The 14,778-nt window shown below is 38.0% G+C and overlaps 1 protein-coding gene across 1 annotated transcript; it reads right to left on the bottom strand.

The window, feature by feature from the left end:
- Positions 1–1,174: 1,174 nt before the first annotated feature.
- LOC118403113 (TBC1 domain family member 5-like) lies at positions 1,175–14,557 on the bottom strand. The gene is made up of 21 exons (XM_035801589.1): positions 14,352–14,557; positions 13,801–13,859; positions 12,376–12,508; positions 11,841–11,949; positions 11,359–11,448; positions 10,883–10,957; positions 10,534–10,601; positions 10,379–10,417; positions 10,079–10,142; positions 9,650–9,738; positions 9,298–9,348; positions 8,747–8,825; positions 8,202–8,371; positions 7,304–7,446; positions 6,372–6,478; positions 6,022–6,250; positions 5,234–5,359; positions 4,378–4,571; positions 3,355–3,457; positions 2,842–2,921; positions 1,175–2,417 (listed from the first exon to the last, which is right to left on the bottom strand). Exons 3-21 carry the CDS (start codon positions 12,492–12,494, stop codon positions 1,830–1,832), a joined length of 2,523 nt encoding a protein of 840 aa, XP_035657482.1. The 5' UTR covers positions 12,495–12,508; positions 13,801–13,859; positions 14,352–14,557; the 3' UTR covers positions 1,175–1,829.
- Positions 14,558–14,778: the final 221 nt, after the last annotated feature.

The raw sequence follows: 14,778 nt of genomic DNA, 5'->3' as shown, positions 1-14,778 counted from the left end.
ATCTTGAATATGGCCGATCTTCCATCAATACGCCCAAAGATCATGGATAATGTGACGGGTATAATCACATGGCACCCAGGCTACAATTTTAGGATTGATCCTTCCCAATAGTTGATGCTGCATTATCATAATAGAAAGATAACTAATACAATAAAAATTATTCATACATTGTATTCTAATCACTGTCGGATTCTATTTTTCATACTTGGAAGAGCAAGAAATAGTCACAATAAGAACTTTCAGTGTTGTCAACCGAGAACTTCTTTTCTCTGTAGAAGTCATTTCACTCAGTACACATCTAACACCCAATCTGACTTCCCTCAGAGGGCTTTATTTACCAGACACAGTCCCATTACAATCTGTCTGTTGGTCTAAACTAAATTCATGAAGACACAAGAAAAGGAACGTCACACTAACAGGAGGCATATCAAAACTTTTAATACACCAGGATGAGATTCCCCTTTCCAAGCATTGTGATTTTTTCAGAAACATGATGCATTGTATAAACATTTACGGATGATTCTAGAAGATTTAACGGCATGATTTCTGTATTACCTCACGAGCAGATTACGTGATATGATTGTATTTCTTGTGAGGCAGTCGTTTCCTCTTGCATATCTTGCACCTATTTTTGATTCAATCTAAGTATTACATGAAACCCTCATGTTATAAATCAAGTAGAGCTTTAGGCCATTAGACAAATAATTCAACTTGATACTTCAGAAAATAATAGATAAGCATGATCAAACTAAAATAAGGGAGAGAAGAATGAGGACTAAAATGTTTTTACTTAACACTGATAGAAGAGCAGAGGTATGTGAGTAAAAAAACATCCTATCTACATCTTCAACAAAGAATCCTGTCAATGTAAAATACAAAGTACATATGATTAAATGAATTATTACCGGGTAGTATTATCTATTTTTCTGGCTGTACTTCATGTTAACAATTACCTTCATGTGTCACAGGCTAAATTTGACAGGAATAATATGTAATGAAGTAAAAAGGCCTATTTTCTGCCATAGTGAAAAGAAACTGAGAAGGTCGCTGCCATTTACAAATTCTAAAATACATGAAACGTTACACAGAATGAAGCCAAATTTCTCCAATGACATCCAATTCTTACTGACAACATTCTCTGTGCAAATGTACAGATAAAATCTGTAACTGTTACATTATATACATCTTTTAAATTCATAGCATTTACATTAGCACAACTCATTTTAATGTAGTTCATCATTCCTCTCTTTACTTCTTTTTTACATGTAGAATGTATGTATGTGAAAGTCTTTTAACTAAAGTCTTGCTTTGTCTTTTGTGGACATTTCAGAGCACTGCAAAATGCTTTAATATTGCTGATTCTGTTATTGCAAGCAAACAGTAGAGCATAAATTTAGCAAGACACACTTTTGCAGAGTATTACTGTCTAATTTGAAGCAATATTTGTAACTTGGCTGGCAAAGCCTATGAAAACATATTACAGAGTTTTACCTAATTAGCACTTAACATGCCCTGTAGTTCACAACTATTTACAACATAATTTGGAAATATCTTTCCAGAAGATTTTTTTCAGTGTATAAATTGTTTACAATGTAGGTGTCGAAAGCCCAAGAAATGAAATAAATCAAAGAAGTCCAAATACATGTACCTAAGAATAAGACTATCAATATCAAAGATAGCCAGGGATTATACAATTACTGGTATCATTATACAGTGTTATACTTTTACATGTCTCTTTTTTGCTCTCTACATCAGAACAGTTCATAGTCTGTAAATGAAGTACAGAAAACTCAGAAGATACAAGTCAACCAATAAATTTGCAGGAAAAATTACGCAGATTCTTTCTCATCATGTTCAGTTTCCGTGAGGGTCTCTTGTCCGGTAACGGCTTCTTCTGCATTCACAAATTCAAATTCTTGCGAAATGGACCTTTTGGGTTCTTTTTTACCACCAGTTTCCTTTGCAGCACTGTCATCAGTCCTGTCCTTAAGATCTACAGCCTGTTCCTTGTCTTTAAGGACATTTTCATCAATGTCTTGAGTGTCCTTACACTTAGAAGTTTCCTCAGCATTTGAAGACGCCGTAGAAGATTGTAGGGACACTTCCTTGTTTTCTTTCTCATGATAGTCGAACATTTCTTGAGGCTGAGGCTCGACTTTTTCCACCACAGCAGCGTTGAAGCTTTCGCGACTCTGAGTTTCTGACAAGTTCGTACTGATGCTGTCTTTACTTTCTGTCTGTGATAGGTAATTTGACAGGCTGTCTGTTTCTGACGTGTCAATGTTATCCTCGTCAAGCTTAGTTTCCTCCTGGTCATGTGATGCCTCCTTGGCGAAGTAGTTGTCGTTGATGACGATTTCTTCTGACTCCAGAATGTTGGTGCTGAACTTCAGGGTTCCCTTTAGAATGTCTCTTACCTACATAAAAAAGAAGAATTACATGTACAATGATTAACCTCAGGTTCTACAACATTAACTGCAAATAAAACTAACAAAAACATTTCTTGACACAAAATAAGATTGAATCATAACACTGACTTTAGAAATTTGGAGACATACATGTATTTTGAAACATGGCTGGCCAGGAGTTTTCAATCTTACAAGAGTGAGTCAAAAGGTTGGGAATTGAATCCCAGGACTTTGGTATGATAGTGAAGTATATTGTATACATGGAAGGGGTGAACGACCAAAATAATTTTCAAATTAATTGAACAGGAATAAAGAGTACATGATGAAGTTGACAATAGACTTATATTTGTCCTATATTTTTGTGGGTAGCCTATGTAAGAAGATGCAGAGAGTGGGATTAAAATCCTAACACACCACATAATGAGATACTGACCTGTTTAAGACCTGCTAAAGCCAGGAAGGCCTCATCCTCATGTTTCAGGTTCTCCTGCAGCATGTTGTCCTGTAGATGACCTGAAAAAGAGGAAAATTTGTAATAATCCTTTACCATGAAATGTAGCATCATTTATCTTAACTGTTATTCTACCTTCAAAGGTGTTAGGTACCTACAGGTAGTAATATCTAATATGTATGATGCTACCTGGTGTTAAGGTGTTGTCAACCATGTCAAGTCCAAAAACTATTCATTGTTTACTTTGAAGATACATCTAAAGGTAATTCCAAATTTATTAGATGTTACCTTTTCAAGTTTTCCCATAAATAACAAGAAAACAAACCGTCAAAGGATATTATAAACAACAATGGAGGAAGGAAGAAAAAGTGTAGCATGAGGAACGTAATGTGAGCATCCATCTTGCTGCTCCAGTATTTACACATTAAATATGACATAGTAAATAATTATGAACAAATGACTGAATGAAAGGAGAAAGTAGCAGGAGAAACGTACCAATGTGAGCGTCCATCTTGCTGCTACAGTATTTACACATGGCCTCCATGTCGTGCAGCTTGGACTGCAGGGCTGCCGTTTTCTTCTGCAGCTTATCTGCCTCCTGCAGCAAAACCAACAACGGCATGAACATCTGTGTCAGTGTTTTAGTAAGCATTGTAGACGGCTAATAGATGGTCAAGATACGAAATAACTTGTACATGAAGAAGAAGACATATGACAGACTTCCTTGGGTGTCAAGGGATATAACATTTTTCCATTTTTTTAAAGAAACATGACTCATGAAAGTTAATAAAGAATTTATAATGACAGGAACAAAATAAAGAACTTCGACTACACCACACTTTCCATATACACCATTCCATATCCCTTTCCTGTAGTTCCTACTACTTTACACCATATAATATTGGTAAAAGTCTAACCCTAGTTTTTTGTTCTATTTCTGTCAATCCAACTAACATGGTTACTAGTGCTGCAACTGCTTCCACCAGCCACCTACAATCTGTCGACAAAAACTCACAGGTTTTAACCACTGGTAGTGCACTGTTCCCTGGAGGTCACCTTGAATCCCTTTATTGCTATAGTTACATTGTATGTATCTGTATGAAAGTTTGTAAACTCAATTATGAATATATTCGAGATCGAAATATAAAATTGAGTATTAATCTTAAACTATGTTTATTTTGAAATTTTATCAACAACCAAATAACATGCCGCAACATAAATATTGAAAAGCAATTTAAAAATGGAAAAAGCTCTATCATTTCGACATGCTTTACTCAACTGAGTTTATATCTTTTTCTTGGACATATCATATGGTAATTGATATGCAGCAAGCATAAACGAGTATCCTGAGAATAGCTCAACTATATAGAATTATATAGAATTATACTATAATTCTATATATTGATTTTATCATTAAATGTCTAGCTAAGTTTGTTATTATTTTGTAAGTTAAGCTGAATTCAACCATCATTTGTATTAATTTAAAACCTGACAATTTACTGCGACTGGGACTCTTACCTCTTTCAACGATGCCTTGACCTTTGACCTTCCATGTGGTCGAGAAGAGGTCGCGCCCCCTTGCAGGGGGTCCTTGGAAGCCTGGGGGGACTTCACCATGTCATGTAGAGGCTCCATCTTGGTAGGTGCTCGGGACGAAGAACTGGAAGATGCTTTCAAATCTTCCAGTTCATCTTCCAACGGATGAGAAAAACCTAAGAAAACAGAGGCGTTGAACAGTATTGATGAATATAGTGTGTAAAAAGTTGAAAGAGAAAGATTTTTTGATGAGAAGTTTGCTAATTGTAGCCAGTTATCGCTGACATAGTTTGTGCGGAGAGGGACAGAAGCAAGATGCACAAAGAAATAAAAATGTGGCAGGCAAGATGTCAAGATTTAAGCCAGCGTCACTCTGCAGGAAAATGCATGACAGATCGGGCAGCAAGAACTTATTATATATAATAAGGATATTTCCAGCAGCAGTGTTCTCTAAATGAGAGATTTGAAGTGACCAATGTTTTCAGGTCACGGAGCGACATCAAATGTCAAGTAGATGTCCAGGATTAAAATACTCTCTGTGGCAATTGCGAAATCTGGCAAATGAAACCAAAGGCCAATAGTGTGACGCTGGCTTATGTGATAAGCCATGCAGAAAACATGTTCAATCCATACTAACTGAAATTTCACACCGGTTTAAGAGAAATGTTTTGTTTCCTTAGAATCATGAAAATAGCAACTAAATTTTTCACAAAACGTACATCTGTTCAATGATCTTTTATCCTATTTTTTAAGACCCTCAAAGCTTTTTTGTTGTCTGTAAATGTTTTTTTTGGGGGGGGGGGAGGAAGATCATGCATAATGAGGGCAGTTACGGCACCTGGGTGACGGGCGGGTGATTCACCCTTAACCCTTGACCTGTCAGGGTCAGAGGTCACGTGTTGTGGCGATCGGAAAAGCTCAGAGTCCTCAGAGCTGGAACTGAACCAATCGGCTGCGACAACGGCTACGGGCGGGCAGACACGAGTACAACAGACAGAGGGTGAAAATGGACATGGAAGTGTTCAGATCGAGGGCAAAAGGCATAGTCTGAGATGAAGCATAGAATCATGCGTGTGGAAAAACAAAAGGAGCTACAACATAAAATCATAATTCTTCAGGTACAAATATTAAACTTTCTGATCTTCATGCTTACAAAATCAACAACTACGCCACACCAATATCATTTCTTAGTTCTCTGACTTTTTCAGGAGGTGCAAATAGAAATAGAAGAGGACTGACAGACCCATATATATATATATATATATGATACCACACAAGCACAATGAATTGTTACTGTACTGTTTTGATGCAGTATATTGTAAATGGAAAAACTGTGATTTTTGTCAGTAAATGAGAACTTTCTTCTTGGGGTTAATTCATAACCTGAATGATACATGTGATTTTTTTTGCCTGAATCAGAAAAAAAAACGTAGCAGATCCAAGAAGATTCAGCACAAGCTACATGTAATTTGGTGTGGTCTAAAAATGTCTTTCATGATAGGTCAAGCTTTATTGACATGCACGCAATATTGAAAAAATCAAAGGCGATTTTGGTTTGAAGTAATTTACAGTTCCAAGAACTTATATCAACATTATCTTCATGCATTTTCTTCTGTCCTTCCTTACCAGTTTCTGGTTCGCTGTCCGCTTTTTTCTTCCGCACTTCTCCTCCCTTTGGCTTCTGCATTTTCCGTGTCAAGGTCGACCAACCGGCTGTAACCTTGCTCCCAACATTCTGCACCGACTTTGCCCTTTGACCCCTCTGTTGCTGGGCGTGACTTCCATTGGAGGGGTCAGAGGTCATTTTCATCTGGTGTCCATAGTGGTACTCATAGTTGACAGGTCGGGGGAAGTTCTGAGTGCAGATTAAGACCAATGTAATAGAGCAATCAGTTAAAATGATAGAAACAGGAAAATATGCCAAAATACAGACAAAAACAGCAAGAAAAATAGATTTTTGTCCAGTTCCTACATACCTTTGGGTCTCTGAGGTACAGGGCCTTGTTGACGAGGAAATGCACGTCTCCCATTGGTGGATATCTCATGAGTGTCGTCATACAGGTCTGGTAGTCACTGGACACAACTGGAACAAATGTGGTAAGTTTGCTTTGCTGTCAACGCAAGGAAAGCAGTGGGCTATTATCCCCGTTGTGGGGCCGGGTAGCACAGTGGTAGTGTATTCGGCCCGTGACCGAGAGGTCGCCGGTTCGAATCCGCCTGCCGTGTTGCCGGTCTTGTGCCCTTGGGAAAGGCACTTTACACGACTTTCCTCACTTTACTCAAGTGAAAAATGAGTTGTCCCTCGGATAGGACGTTAAATGGAGGTCCCGTGTATGGGGAGAGCTATACCCCATGCACGTTAAAGAACCCCCACACGTGCGATGGTGCGGTGTGCGTTGGTGCAAATCCTTCTGTCGGAAGTTGGTGATTCACCTCAAATCACCCGGATGGAGGCCTGGCGACCCCTGTCTTGTATCAGCCACATGGTGATCTACATCATTCACCCGGACGGGTGTGTCACCCCGTAAGGGGCGGTATAACCCGTCGTTGTGCGAACATGTGCGAACATGTATATAGGGCTCCCTTGGAAATCAGTTACTTCGTTAACTGAAGGGACTACCCTAAAGATCAATAAATAAATAAAAAAGTACCTGGGGCATGATATTGGGATACAACAACAAATAACCCCTTAAATCTTTGTCAAGCCAAGACTTCAACTCTCAGATCACTGGCATTTAAAAAAAAATCTAAGTTACGTACAAGACATTCCAAAGACTTGTTTAATGATACGCTGGAACTACAACTGAGCAGCAGAGGGGGAAGAAAATGAAATAGACATACTGTACCATTGACGTAACATATTCATTGTTTAACATGTGCACACAATGAAAACAGTTGCACAACTTACGCAAGTTCTTGATGTAAAGTAACATAGCCACGAAGACGTAGTCCACCAGGCCAAAACTGATGCCGTCGCTGAAAATGGCGTCCCACAGGAAGAGCAGGTCTTGCAGAGGGAACTCACGACCAAACAGGAGCCGGATCCAACGTCTGGAGGGGAAAAGATGTTTAAGCTTTGACTTCTTCTTTCCTTCTGTTACTCGACATGAACATTAGGAACAATAAATGCAAACAGTTTCAGACACACAGGTGAACTAAAAACTGACAAGTTGAACAATTCTCTGAGGATGTAGTGCTCTTTGCAAATGATGTTTTCATGCAAGAATAAATATTTTTAAGCAGTGAGAGAATATCTTTCTACAAAGTTTTCTCCAAAATATTACAAATTAACACACAGTGCTTATTGAATACTTTTCTTATTGTTTTTCTTGACCAGTGCAAATACATGCATATTACATTTGGTACAGAAAAATTGCATTCTCCAGATGTGTACAAACACCTTATCATTTTTTCTAGATATTCAAACGTTAATATCAAGTTTAACACTTTGTGCTGTAATTCAATGACTTGTTATGTTAACAGCTCTTTCCACTGTAAAAACCTTGGACTAGTTATTATTGGTACCTAGCATTGTCTTTACTTTATGTTATGCTGCAACAGTCATTGGACTAATGGACTGAAAGGCAGAAATTAAGAAGTTATGAAGAAGTGTTACTTACATGCCGTAGACCTGAGGTGGGATCTGTAGACTCCGCAGGTGTGCGTGTAAAGTGTGGTCATGTTTCTTCAGGATACTAACTACTACTACTTACATGCCATAGACCTGAGGAGGGATCTGTAGTCTCCGGAGGTGTGCGTGTAAGGTGTGGTCGTGTTTCTTCAGGATACTAACTACCACTACTTACATGCCATAGACCTGAGGAGGGATCTGTAGTCTCCGGAGGTGTGCGTGTAAGGTGTGGTCATGTTTCTTCAGGATCTGGTCCTGAACACGGGTCAGCTTCGTCACGATGGCGGGGGAGGGCGCCGAGTCTTCAGGATTGGAGAAGGGAACTTGCATGGCGATGTCATGGTTCTGTAAATGATTGAATAGTAATCTATATTATACATAAAAATTCTTTATCTTTGCAAACTAGTCCACTGCACCATAACACAGAACATACTCTAGGTTTATACTTAAACTTAAAGGGGCACACAAGTATTATTTTTATGAATACAAAATCTACAAAACTTTGTGAAATTACATCACAGATTAACAAAGAACTTGACCATTTATAATCCAATAAGTCACGGAATACTGCCCCTCCCCCATGCAGAATTTAACATACAGCTGAAACAAAGCTACAGTACTGCTAAAGTAACTGAAACAACAAAAAGGCAGACATGACCAATGATACTTTCTTATCAAATTATGAAGTATAAAAAAATATCTATGGACTGATCTACCTACCTGAGAAGCTGGGGGTGTTTCCACACAAAGATGAGAGTACCAGGGTTCTACTGTCTCCATTATCTGACAGAACATGGCACTGAAAGGAACAACCATGGAATGTTTTATATCATGAATATTTATTTGCATTGGTATCATGGTATCAGGGCTGTCTCCAGCTTAAAACATTTTCCCGTCCCACTCATTGTTTGGGAGCCCATGTTGTTGATTTTCCTGGTTGAATACATCATTTTAAGCCTATGAAAGTACATTTTCAACAGTTCCATGTCATTTTTGGGACGGATGGGGTAAGATTATTTTCTGTCCCAACAAGCAAATTTCCATCCCGGAACGGAAGGATGGGTCCTGCAAACAGCCCTGGTTAGCATAGCATACATCATAGAAAAGATAAAACTACTTTTTTTAAATCTTTGTATTTGTTTTGACTTCGTGGCTACTTAGTGTTACCTAGAAATATGGGCTGATACTAAACTTAGAGTTATCTCAAATACCTGACAGATTGGACGTTGCTTCTAAATTATTTACAATCTTTGGAAAAAATGTTGACTTACTATGCATCATTCTCCAGGTAGGCTGGGTCCAGGACAAGTCTAGCTATATCCCTGCAAGAAGAAATAAGCAAAGGCTTTAAGTACAGTCATTACCATGCATGTTCTCTGAAGAATCACAGACTTCATTCCCTTGCACAAAATGCTTAGTGACTTTCCCAAACCCACAGACAAAAACAGCAACACTGATCAAGACGTATGATGGTGACACTGCATTCTTTGTAGTCTTTTATTAGACACACGCAGATACACAGATGGACAGACAAACCAAAAATAATGTTTCACTCTAATATTATTATCTAACAGGTGAATGGAATTGTTTTTTTATAAACCTGTTACATAAATGATAACTTACGGTGTAGTAGAAATTTCTGAAGCGTGCAGGAAGGCCTGGTGGTCACAATGCAGCACAAAGATGACAGGAGCCAGCAGTTCATGCATGCCCTGGGGAATAAAATAAAAGATAAAAGAGTTAAAACAAGCAAGCCATCTTCGCCCCCATCTACAGTAAGATTGTGCCACATGACCATACAACCAGATTTGACAAAGAATGGCGGATACCACTCAAAAGCTTCTCAAGCTTACGTTTTTAGTCGGAGTAACGTTACCAGTCTGATTTCCTTACTTTACACAAAATCTTATTGAAAAGTTAATGTACCCTGATTTAGTACTAATCACATATGAGCAGGTTTAGGTGTTAAGGTTTTAAGTTCCAACTGTAATACATTGAATTTAGAAAGAGAAAAGTAATCAGAGATGAACATGATAATAAGTGACCCCTGACCTGTCTGTACCCCAGTCTGGTGTTCTCTCTGGCATAGCAGAACAGGATGTTGATCATCATCTCCCTGGGAACAAGAACAGGACATTGAGCATTACAACCATGGGAACAAGAGCAAAATACTGACCAGCACTCTCCACTCTCTTCTCCAGCAAAAAGAGAGTTTTATCCTTTCCCTTGAAACAAAAAAAAAAATACACAGTAAAAAAAAGTATGTTGTGGCTCAAAATATGGAACATAAAGTAGTCACAAGCACCTTACCATATCGGTTTTTGACAGTTCAACTGCATATTGTCTACTCACCTTAGATCTTTTTTCTGGAAAAACTCTATTTCTGGGAAGCTGGAAAGAAATACAAGAAATCGCAATCAAATTATTAGTGTGTATAACAATGTTTCAGTTACTATAGTGAAAATGGATAACCACAAAATCGTCATTCAATTTGATCAATGACTTACGTTCTGCGGACATCTTGACTTATCATATCTCGCAGCTCCTCATCCTTAAAGAACTGGTTCCAAGGACTCTGTAAAGTCAAAGAAGAAGAAGAAATATAAGCTTTTAAAAGAAAATACTAACAGCATGTGAAACCATATATTTCCTGTAACACAGTTGACTTAATGACAATAACTGTTGGGTTGGAAAAACTTTACGATTCCTACCGGCGTTCCTTACACTTGCTCCAGGGGCAGATGGTACACAGGCCCAGAAAAACCAACCAATTTAAACCAATAACAACAGTAGACATCTTGTATAATCTCATAATACAACCTGACTACATATAATGTGTGCAGCACTTGTCCCCACCTCCTCCTCCTGTGACAGAGGGTTGCTGATGGCCAGGTCCAGTTCCTTAGCTTTCTGTCTGGGGTTCACGATGTGCTGTAGGGAAATTGAAGTATTATATCTCTAGGGTAAGTCATGTGTTAATCATTTTGTACAAGAATGTTCCCAATGTGCTGGAGAAAAAGCGAAGCAACATACACTGTTGTGTAAGTCTGTTTCACAATTAAGTTTACCCCGCCTGCTTGGGTAACCTAATTTAGTTTGAGGCGTAACAGTTGTCTTGTGAGGAATCAAAATTTGCACCCCCAAAAAATCAGTGTCTGGTATACTCCTTTTCTGTTCATAAAAACTATATATTATGTGCTTAGGTACCTTGTTACAACTAGCCAAAAAGCTTCATGTTATCTAAAATTGGATTAAAAGACTTAAAGTGTTTTCCTTTTCTTTTTTCCATGTGTATCAGTTCATAAAACACAGACAGAAAATGTACAACTCACCATGTCTCTGATGTCGTTGTACATTGACCTCCACTGTTTGACCTTGTAAGTCCAGTCTGACTGAGACTCTGGAATCACCTCAAGGAACAGCTGAAGAAGCAGAAAAGCAATCCTTACTTTAAAGGCAAACACCTTTATTCAAAGACAAAGAATGGCCAAGGGCCTGAAACTTTGACCACTCTGACCTTGACTTTGCATCAAAACTGTAAATGCTCTCTTTAAACTCTGATCTAGCTTAAGTTATAAATATACTCTGGAAACTTGGCAGGCAACTCTTTTCCTGCATGACAACCTCCCTGGAGTGAATATCTAAGGTCCTCAGGAGAACTACAGATTTCTGCCGGCTCCAACTATAGCTTATAAAAGTCATAGTATGAGAAACTCAGAACTTAGAAGCTTACCATTCTTGCCAGAGGTAGTTGTGTTATTGCTTGATCTATTGATCATTGATTGATTGATTATTGATGAGGAGCAGTCCCTACCCTCCAACAGACGCTCCTGAAGCGACAGCTGCGCAGCTCGCCCCTCAGGGCCGCCTGTCGGACAGTCCGGATGTAGTCAGGTGATGTGAACAGTCTCTTCCACTCATCACTGAAGCAAAATATCAATCAACAGTTTATTTCAATATTTTAACCAAGGCTAAGGCCATAGAAAACATTAAAAAAGACCAGCCTGCAATGGTTTTGATGACGGCAACTTTAGTTATAAAGATATGAATAGATATGAAAATTGTGCATTAAAAAGTTAAGACTGAGTTAAACTTTTGTTTCTTTTGGACATCTTTCTACTCCATAAGTTTCTATTTCAAATGTAAAAAAATGGAAAAACTGACAAAATGGAAAGGCTAACAGAAATGTATGTAAAAGCCAGAGCCTAACTATCCATTGGAGAGAATAGTTAGCCTGGATGCCATTCAATAACTACAGGTGCAGTAGTAATCAAATGGCACCTAGGCTAGAATAAAGTGACCTAAACTTTCAAGTCTTTAAAAACATTTCGCCCTGAGTGTACCTGTACCTGTAAGAGTGAGTAACAGGAGCAGGGGGTTCAGAGTTGTCCTCTGCAAACAGGTTATCCTCTATGGAGTCCTCCCGTTCCTGGTACACTGGGTTACTGATCATCAGCCGATCATCCATGGCCTCAGGTTTACCTACACATGAGATAAACATCAACAATAAAAAACTATGTGTTAGGAAACATTGGACATATACATGTATCAGGATTAGGCCTAGACATGCCATGGAAATGTATTGTAGATTTAGGCTCATGATGATGAAACTAATGATGACATGCAATAATGGATACATGAAGAAATTGCTTTCTGTGTGTTAACTGTTTTTATGTTTGTGCCATGCATGTGCTTTAGATGTCCTTTTCTTCGAAAAAAGGAATGAAAAAATCTGACAATGAAAAGAAGAAATTGTTTTTTAATGTATGATGTGTCAGACACATTTAGTGATTGACAAGGCGTCCGTAGGAGGCGTAGCCCTAGCTGGCACCTGAAGTCAGACAACACCAGCTTTCATAGATATGCTATCATGACATTTCCAATCATCTACACTCAGACGAATTTGGTGACTCAAAAAAGCATGCTGGTAGAGATACATGTAATTTATAATATCCAGACAATATCTACACAGACACAGACAATCACCATATCACCTTACACCCACAAAGGAGAATCTTGAACATTCCGGATACTGAATATTCTCACATATCATGCACAGTTCTACAAACTAAGGATGGGGGGGTGGGGGGTTGCTTGACAAAATTTAAAAATCTACCTTCAAACATTTTATACAATGTTTTAATGTGTCAAGTCTTGAAATGATTAATACAGGACTGATATTTTTTAGATTACTAGTACAATGAAGGAGGTTTTATAAAAGGAAAACATTAAAAAACATAACAGAGTCTAAACCCAAAAATCTAGTTTTTGATTTACTTTTTTAAACCTTGGTTCAAATTTAATATACTGACCGAGTTACTTTGCCAAAATCCTTTTTTTGTTGCATTAGAATATTAATAACTATGCTGAAATTCAAATAATTTAAAATTTTGCTTTCCCATCTTTTCCTATATCCCACGAAATGATATAAAAAAGCTACATTGAGTGAATTATTATCTTGCCAGAGCAAGTAAAAACAAAATTGTAATCTTTATAAATCTACTAAATTTTCCTGTTCAATATCTTTCAATATCTTTCATTTCAAAGATGGCATTTCGGTTAATACTAATAGAGCATCTACACTGCAGGGGTTGTACTCTACGTCATGCAGGAATTTGAATAATTTGATGAATTGTCCTGACTCAAGATCCTTCAAAGAAGGTTAGTAATGGCAATACTATGCATTACTAATAGTATCTACAGTACAAGGGTCCTACTTGTAGTGCTACAGTACATCATGCAGGGGTCTAGTTGCAGGTGATTTTATCACTCACCGACTTACTGACACACAGATACAACTTCTGGACTTTAATACCTTCTGCACACTGTTAGTCTGTAAAATAACATTTACATTCAATCTATGCTACAGCAATATCTTTCATCAGTCTCTCCAGTCTCAAGTATTGAAGTACAACTTACTATAAAGAAATTTAATGTAAAGAGTTCCTTATATAAGGCAGACTGAAAGATCTCTGAGACACATGCACACTTTAAAACAAGACACCACACAAATACAACATTAGATATTCCACACTTGACAAAAAGTCCTGAATAAAACTTAACAATTACAACTTGTAACATCTAAATTCCGTAGGTACACAAATAATAAATAAGGTAATTGATCAACATTTAATTTTAGATTAGCGGTACAGTAACAGGAAAAGCTATGTCATACTAGTCATAGTCATACCCTGACAAAAATGAAATATTGCAGAATGTCACAAAAACCTTCCTGTAATTATGTAAAAGAATGCAGGTTGTCTAAAGATTTATATTAATACATTTTAATTCTAGAAACTCGAATAAAACTTGTGAAAACACTTACCAGACAACGGATGTCCCCCATTTCCAAACATATCCAGTGTACTGTGGATGTCATCACTCAAACGCTGGGTCTTGGACTCTGCCATGTTCTTACAATTAATTGCAACAAGAAACAGAAATCTTTACATAGCAGCAGCAGCCGTCTTTCTTAGTTTACGTGACGTTGCCAGTTTCTGTTCTGTTATAGAACCATCCTGGTTGTTGTAGGCCTGGGTGTTGGGGATAGGCCTGGGTGTTGGGGATAGGCCTGGGTGTTGGGGATTCCAGTGCAGAAGTTCTCTTCACAAACTGTGAAAATGAAGGTAAAAGAATGAATATTTTCTGTATCTGTCTTTCTATATCCTGACTCCCGGGCCACCAGATCACAAACCCAACAGATGACACCAAAAGGCTCAAAGGCGTTTGGCATGGTTGGTTGGTGGTGCTTG

The sequence above is a fragment of the Branchiostoma floridae genome, chromosome 16, assembly GCF_000003815.2.
Source record: "Branchiostoma floridae strain S238N-H82 chromosome 16, Bfl_VNyyK, whole genome shotgun sequence".
NCBI lineage: Eukaryota > Metazoa > Chordata > Leptocardii > Amphioxiformes > Branchiostomatidae > Branchiostoma > Branchiostoma floridae.
Note: the sequence above shows the minus strand (reverse complement) of the source record. Positions and strands in the feature narration are given on the sequence as shown.